General features: G+C 43.8%; 1 protein-coding gene across 1 annotated transcript; it reads left to right on the top strand.

Annotated features, from left to right (window-relative positions):
- The first annotated feature begins 908 nt into the window (after nucleotides 1-908).
- LOC141201542 (uncharacterized) lies at nucleotides 909-8,289 on the top strand. The gene is made up of 4 exons (XM_073663544.1): nucleotides 909-986; nucleotides 1,090-1,187; nucleotides 1,312-1,429; nucleotides 7,611-8,289. Exons 1-4 carry the CDS (start codon nucleotides 959-961, stop codon nucleotides 8,234-8,236), a joined length of 870 nt encoding a protein of 289 aa, XP_073519645.1. The 5' UTR covers nucleotides 909-958; the 3' UTR covers nucleotides 8,237-8,289.
- Nucleotides 8,290-8,821: the final 532 nt, after the last annotated feature.

Below are 8,821 nucleotides of genomic sequence, written 5' to 3' on the forward strand. Positions count from 1 at the left end.
CCCCGTGTGCATCAGTAAGCGCCCATGACCCCGGTGCCGGCTCTCTAGTTGTCCTTTCTACACATTGATAGACGCTAACCGCTGCGTACCGGGTGCTCCCCACAACACCGTCCTTCCGGGTTCTGTGACTTCATCCGTCAGCCGTACATGTGCCCTTTTTTCTTCCTTCAGAGACAAACTCAGAACTTTCCGAGCACTTGCTGCCTATTTTAGTGTTTATATCGATGTGGATACGGAGATTTATGTCTGTTTAAAAAGGAATAAAAACACATTAACTCGTGTTTTTTTGGCTCTCAAAATACAATCACTGGTAAATGGTCACCGTCCTTCCCCCAATCTCCATACAGTGAATTAGGAGAGAAGAAACCAATTGATGGAAATGTGGAGTTTTCTCCAGCTCCTCTGTGGTTCCATCCCTGGTGGAGACGAGACTTGGAGTTGTGTTTCTTAGCACGGCTCCTCCATCTGACTGACGAGGGTCTTCTCTGTCCCTCTCCTGAGGGTCCTCATCCTCCGAGTGCAGAGCAGAGAGCATTAGGCTTTGGCCTCGCTGATTACCACTTCATACTTGTTGCCCACAATGTGCTGGGACCTCTGTACCGGGGGTGAGGACCACAACAATGTAATTTAGTCCCTGATACATAAAACTAGAATTACCGGTTCTGAGAGACGAGTCTCATATATAGACCGATACACGGCAGGTCATGTATTCAGTCTCTGTGTCTCCACAGATGGATCCAGGAGGAGAAATCCACCAGAGAGATGTCCCCGTCCTCTGTATCCCCAGGACTGTCCAGAGGAGAATCACAACATCCCGGAGGATCATCAGGCAGATGACACTGAAGTCCCCACAACATCTGACCATGACGTGATGGGACTTGAGCTCATCGTACATTTTTATTTTTAGGGTGAAGATCTGATTGATATTAAGATTGAGGCTATCGATGAAGAAGAAGAGATGATGGATTCATGGACCGATCAGCAGGGTGAGGAGGGGAGACTGTCCTATCTGTTCTTTGGTCACCTACTACTACTTAAATCATCTCATCACATGACCCAATCTATTCCGTCACTATGTGTTTCCTACAGATGGATCCAGGAGGAGAAATCCACCAGAGAGATGTCCCCGTCCTCTGTATCCTCAGGACTGTCCAGAGGAGAATCACAATGTCCCGGAGAGTCATCAGGTAGACGGTGCTGAGCCCTGTACTGGATCTGTATATGGGGGGACATTTCTGGTACTGAGGTCATTGATGTCATATATTTTGGTGGTTTCTTGTATTGTGCTGATTGTTACATCTGATAAATCAGAATGAAGATCCGACTAAGAATAAAGTGAAGGACGAGACAGAAGAAGAAGCGATGACGAGGAGGGATCAGCCGTGTGTGAGTGACGGGAAGGAGGAGATTCCTGTAGATGTTTCCACAGGTGTGTAATAATGACCGGCGTGTGATGATGATGATGATGATGACTGGCGTGTGGTGATGATGATGACCGGTGTGTGATATTGTGTGGAGTCTCCGGTGCAGTGAAGCTTTATCCGTTGTGCACATCACAGCAGAAGAGTCCGGTGGTGTCGCAACTGCTCCTCTAGAGTCCCGCTGTGCACCGATGACTAACGGGGCCGCCTCCACACTGCTTTTGATGATTTAGGAATCAAATTCTTAATTTTCCTAATTATATGACTTCTAATATTACTTCCATATTTTTGTTACACAAGTCCCGTGCTGCCATATAAATGACTGACCTTGTGATCCAGACAGAACCTTTGGCAGAAGATTCCCTGTAATGAGGCAGATGGAGGCATTGTGGACCCCGTCTGACCTGGATTTGGCATTCTCCGTCTTTTTCAGCGTGCGTAAAAGAGCCGTTAGCATAGTTTTGTGCATCTCTGAAAAGAAGGACACAGCTGAACAGAGGCCTGACGGTGTCCAGAGTAACTCTGCTGCCACATTATATTGAATGGATCCCTTGGGGGTGTCATCTGAATCACATATTTTGTAGATTTAGATGGAAACCCTGATGTAAGTGCTCAGCGTAGAGCACAGGATAAATGTGATCTAAAATGTTCTGTACCCCAGAATGCCACCAATAAAAGCTTCTACTCAACCCACGAAAAACAAGTCTCCACTCTGGTTCATCATATTAACAAAAACATAGGGTGTCCACATTATGTGACGTGGCTCCCACCTAATGAAATCCAGCAAGATCTGCTCATCTAAATATCCTCTCCTCCTGTGCCCCACAGTACGCTTAAACCACAAGTTAGCGTCCACATGTTTTGCATTATTGTAGCAAGGAGAGCCCACTTAATTTACAGGGTGCGTGTCTCCAGAAGCACAAGCTGAGCATAATGTACTAGGCACTGCAGTATACCGGGCGCTACTGTGTACTGGGCACTACATCGTATGGGCGCTGTGACGATACAGCTTAAAATTTTAATTAGCCAGACGATTAGATTTGGTAAGTCACAGTGGCTCAGTGGTTAGCACTGCAGCCTTGCAGCGCTGGGGCCCTGGGTTCAATTCCCACCAAGGACAACATCTGCAAAGAGTTTGTATGTTCTCCCCATGTTTGCTTGGGTTTCCTCCAGGATCTCCGGTTTCCTCCCACATTCCAAAGACATCCTGATAGGGAATTTATATTATGAGCCCCAATGGGGACAGTGCCCATAATGTCTGTAAAGCGCTGTGGAATTAATGGAACTATATAAGTGAGTAAAATAAATAAATGAATACACTATTATCTTGGTGTTGACTTGTAAATGTTTGTGTATTTATGTGCCTGGTCAATAAGAACAGACCAGTATTTGTATAACCCTGAATATTAACTTCTGTTCGTTTGGAAACAAGGATGTTTACTATGCTAAAGACATGTTGTACTAAATGGCAACTAGATGTTTATTTACAAGACCCCCCTGTGATACCAACTATGTAAATTGATTAGCTCAAACAATGCCCTCCCTAACACCTTACCTGTGAATGTGTACTTGCACAGACAACTGTAGCTATTTTTAAGGGACATGTACTTCTGTAGTAGTTAGTCTTGAAGCAGAGAATCAGAAAGGAGAATGAGAGACATCCTTCAGGACAGTAGATGGGTAGCATGTCAATTCCATTCAAAGAGACACAGATTTGGATTCTACATGACTCCGGCATAAGGGTATCAGCCCTGACTGGAAAGATACGGATCTCTGCTCCATTGACCATCAGAGAACAAGGATACATTTGGGGAGACCAGGTTGGGATGATGAAGTCACTTGGCCCCATGGATATGTTGTTTGGGGTTGCCAGGAGGAACCCACCGGTCGCCTGGAACCCATGGAGACAAAGAAGCCAGATTGGGACCCACCGGTCATCTGGCCTAATAGAAACTCTCAGAAAAGCCAGGGTGGGACCCTCAGGTCACCTGGCCTTGTACCTTGATGGACTGCTAGCTTCCTAAGCTTACCGCTACCTTCTCTCTGTGGGGGCCCGCCAGAAGCGGGAAGCCACTGGTTGAGGTAGTCGGCCCTGGAAGTTTCCAAAGTCGCAGCTGTTCTATCCCAGGCGGGCGGAGTGGAATGGTGAGACTGTGTAATGTTGTACCATCTTAGGTATTTGCTGGGACTGTTCTGTGTGTTTATTGTCCTCTTTGTGGTTCACTAAAGTATTGCCACGCTGTTTTACCCTCACCCTGTGTTGTCTGAGTAGCATTTCACCCATGGAAGACCCTGGGTCTTCACAGGCACTATAATGGAATATTTGCATTTTCACTTTGCAACATCCATTGCTGCTCGTTTCTGAAAAACACCGATGGAGTCAAATTCATCACTACAACTGTAGATAAATTCCCAGATAGGTGTAATTTCCAAGACGGGATCACTTGAGGGGGGATTCTGCTCTTCTGCACTTAGGGGCTCTATATATGGAGTCCGCAAACTATTCTAAAAAAAATTTTTCTCCAAGAGTCAAGTAGCACTCGCTATATGCTGCCCCACGCTGCATATCTGACCGTCTTTTCTAAACTGTATCTATCTGTCTCCCAGTATGTTCCCTGCATCCAATATCTGCTGTGTATCCACTGATCCCTGCTAATTTCATTCTATCTGTCTTTGGTATGTGTGATCCCATCTGCACGTTCACCTCAATCCTTTGATCCCAATACACACTGGTCCCTGGCTGCCTGTTTCCTGAATACATTTAGCCTCTGTGTCCTAATTACTCCCCCCTCCCCCACTCCACCCATGCACTCAACCCCATCCCTTCCCACCTCCTCCCCAACCTCACCCCCACACTCACCCCATTCCTAGCCCATCTCTTCAACCTATCACTAACTTCTGGTACCTTCCCCGCTACCTTCAAAAATGCCACAATCACGCCCATCCTCAAAAAGCCATCCCTCCACCCAACCGCCTTGTCCAGCTATCACCCCTTTTCGCTCCTCCCATTTGCCTCCAAACTTCTTGAGCAACATGTTCACGCTAAACTTTCCTCCCACTTCTCATCTAATTCTCTCTTCGACAATCCGGCTTCCGCCCCCCCCATTCCACCGAAACTGCTTTTACCAAAATCACCAATGACTTACAGCCAAAGCTAACAGACAATTCTCTGTACTCCTTCTTCTTAACCTGTCCTCTACTTTCGATACAGTTGACCACTGCCTCCTACTACAGATCCTCTCTTCCTTTGGCGTCAAAGACCTTGCCCTATCTTGGATCTCCTCATACCTTTCTAACAGCACATTTAGTGTCTCCCACTCACAAACTACCTCCTCACCCCTCCCCCTCTCTTCTTAATCTATACTCTTGGCCTGGGACAGCTCATAAAATCCCATCTGTACGCCGATGACACCCATATCTACCTCTCTGGCCCAGACGTCACCTCTCTGCTGTCCAGAATCCCAGCCTGTCTATTAGCCATATCCTCCTTCTTCTCCTCTCGCTTCCTCAAGCTCAATGTGGACAAAACTGAACTCATCATCTTTCCCCCATCTCGCATATCTTTCCCACCTGATCTTTCTATCACAATAAATGACATCACTCTTTCCCCTGTACCGACAATCCGCTGCCTCGGAGTAATCCTTGACTCTGCCCTGTCCTTCAAACCCCACATCCAAGCTTTCGCCACCTCCTGTCATCTCCAGCTCAAAAATATTTCCAGAATCCGTTCTTTCCTCAACCCTCAATCCACTAAACTTCTTGTGCATGCTCTCATCATCTCCCGCCTCGACTACTGCAACATCCTCCTCTGTGGCCTCCCTGCTAACACTCTCGCACCCCTCCAGTCCATCCTTAACTCTGCTATGCGACTGATCCATCTCTCGCCTCATCACGCCTCTGCTACCCCCCCTTTGCAAATCCCTTTACTGGCTCCCAATTGCCCAACGTATCCAGTTCAAACTACTAACACTGACCTACAAAGCCATCCACAACCTCTCTCCTCCGTACATCTCTGAACTAATCTCCCAATACATTCCCTTACCTCTAATCTCCCGATACATTCCCTATCCTCCATTTTATGGAATTGTGTGCCTCAACACGTCTGATTATCCACCACACTTGGATCCTTCGGACGGAACCTGAAAACCCATCTCTTCAAACAAGCTTACAGCCTGCCATGACCTTGCTTGCTGCCACCTCAACAACACCTGAACTATTGAAACCCCCCCAACCTACTGTCTCCTTCCCCTCTCCTGTAGAATGTAAGCCCACAAGGGCAGGGTCCTCCTCCCTCTGTACCCGTCTATCATTGTTAGTTTGTTTACTGTAAGTGATATCTGTATTTGGTATGTAACCCCTTCTTATATTCAGCACCATGGAATCAATGGCGCTATATAAATAATAATAATAGCGCTCCTCCCCTCCCGAGTCTCGCCATGTGGCTAAGCAGTACTGTACAGCCACATATAGTGCACTGCCACGTTCAGCAGAAATTGTGTAACAAATTATGTGGTCATTTTTACCCATTTTACCTTGTGAAAATGTAAAATCTGGGTCTAAAACAACATTATAGTGGTAAAAAATATTTTGTTGTGTCTTCTCCGTTCAATGGTATAACATTTTGTGAAACACATATGGCGTAAAAATGCCCACTACACCCCTAGATAATTTATTTGTGAAAATGATTAATTTGTGGCCAAAATAACATTTTTTGGGGAAATTATTTTTTTTTTTTAACTTTCACGGTCCAATTTCTTAAAATGCTCCCCATACATTTTAGATAAATTCCTTGAGGGGTCTAGTTTCCAAAATGGGGTCAGTTGTGTGAGGTTCTTCTGTTTAGGCACATCAAGGACTCTCTAAATGCGATATGGCGTCCGCTATCTACATCAGCCACTCCAAACTTCAAATGGTGCTCCCTCCCTTCTGAGTCCTGCTGTGCACCCAAACAGTAGTTTTCCTCCACATATGGGGCATTGACATACTCAGGGGAAAGTGTACAACAAATGTTATGGTCCATTTTCTCCTGCTACCTTTCTGAACATTAAAAATTTGGAGCTAAAATAACATTTTTGTGGAAAAATTTTTCCCTTCCACATTGCTTTAATTCCTGTTAAGCCCCTAAAGGGTTAATAAACTTCTTGAATGTGGTTTTGAGGACTGTGAGGGGTGCAGTTTTTAAAATAGTGTCACTTTTGGGTATTTTCTATCACAGGACCCTCAGTCACTTTTAATGTGATGTTTTCCCTAAAAATTATGGTTTTGTATATTTTGTTGGAAAAAAATGAGAAATTGCTGATAAACGTTTAACCCTTCTAACTTCCTAACAAGTTTCATCAATGATGCTGATGTAAAGTAGACATGTGGAAAATGTTATTTATTAACTATTTTGTGTGATATAACTCTCTGGTTTAAGGGCATAAAAATTCACAGGTTGAAAATTACAAAATACTAAAAAAAAATTTGCCAGGTTTTTTTTTATATTTTCATAATTAAAGGCAAATAATAACAACCAAAATTTACCACTAACATAAAGTGCAATCTGTCACGAAAAAAACAGTCTCAGAATCAGTGGGATACGTTGAATTACCACATAAAGTGATGCTGGTCAGAATTGTAAAATGAGGCCGGGTCATTAACCCACATAACGAGCAAAGTATCTTGGTCCTTTAGGGGTTAATGTACCTTCAGCACTATTGCAGTCTTCTGAGGTTTCCTATTATGCTCTTATGCATGCTGTGGACATGATTACGGTGGCCGGAGCTCGACTGCTCCTGGATGTAGGGCCGCCTTTGTGACTAGTCAATCTGATTTGCATTCGGTACTGAAATATTAAAACTCCATTGAGTGGACACTTTTCTACACTAAGGGCATGATAGGAAGCTTGCTACGAGAGTGACATGGCACTGGTGCAACATTAAGGGGTTAATTCCTGATGACAGGTTCTCTTTATGACCTGTCTATTTGCTGTCTAATCTATGGCACCCCTGACTTGTGCCAATGTCACCAGATTATAAGTGTCATTCACTTTACCCGTCATTGTGTTAATGTTATGGCATGTAGTTGTCCTCCTTATTACCGGTACTTTCACTGACGAGGGTCTTCACTGTGAGCTCCAGAAAATACATTTAGAAATCTCTTTGGATATGATTTTTTTCTTTAACACAAATCTATGTTTCATCCTTATAGGAAATCCTTGTGGGAATAACGGTTTATCACTAAATTGTAAAAAAGAAGATATCTGGAAGCACTCTAATGGAGAAAACCTCATCACCCTTCCTGCACCTCCTGGACTTCACAGCACTTCACTTTCTTATAATCCTCCAAATCATGAGGAATCATCTCCTGAGCAATCTCACATTATTACCACAATTCCTGGTGAGAAAGTGGATACAAGATTTCAGTGTGACAAGCAACTTACTAAAAGCTCAGCTCAGACACAAAGAAAACACAAAGGAGAAAAGCCATACTCCTGTTCAGAATGTGGGAAATGCTTTACATATAAATCACAATTTGTTATACATGAGAGAATTCACACAGGAGGAAAGCCATATTCATGTTCAGAATGTGGGAAATGTTCTAGAAATATATCAGATCTTGTTAAACATCAAAGAATTCACACAGGAGAGAAGCCATATTCGTGTTCAGAATGTGGGAAATGTTTTAGAAGTAAATCAGATCTTGTTAGACATCAAAGAATTCACACCGGGGAGAAACCATTTTCTTGTTTACAATGTGGAAGAAGCTTTAGAGATGAATCAATACTTCTTGTACATCAGAGAATTCACACAGGAGAGAAGCCGTATTCATGTTGACTTTGAGAAATGCTTTACAAAAAAAAATCAAGTCTTTTGAGCCACGAGAGAAGTCACACAGGAGAGAAGGCTTATTCATGTTCAGAATGTGGGAAATCTTTTACACATAAATCATATCTTGTAAAACATGAGTAGTCAAACAGGAAAGAAACTGTAATTATGTTCTCTGTGTTTCATCAATTTTAATAAACATTGCTCAGCATAAATGAGTACACCCCTTTTGATAAATTTTATTTAATATCTCACTGAACACAAGAACAATTTCTAAAATTTTGCCAACACTGAATTTCATAGAAAATTTTGTAGAATCAAAACCTGAAAGTAAGGTTAATTAGTGATGAGTGAGCATGCTCGCCACTGTTCGCTACTAGCCCGAGCATCTCAGTGCTCGAGATGCTTGGTACTCGGCGAGCATATTTTGAATGCTCGGGCTGGAGCCTGAGTCCTCTCCCTGCATGTTTGGTGTTAGACAGCCAATTATCATGCAGAGATTGCCTGCCAGCCACGGTAATGCCTCAGCCATGTTGGTTGTGGCATTACAGTGATTGGCTGGCCGCATAGCGTCATTGGGTCTATATAAGACCT

This window comes from Phyllobates terribilis, unplaced genomic scaffold (assembly GCF_046119375.1).
Source record: "Phyllobates terribilis strain yellow unplaced genomic scaffold, ASM4611937v1 Scaffold_117__1_contigs__length_5270597, whole genome shotgun sequence".
Lineage (NCBI taxonomy): Eukaryota > Metazoa > Chordata > Amphibia > Anura > Dendrobatidae > Phyllobates > Phyllobates terribilis.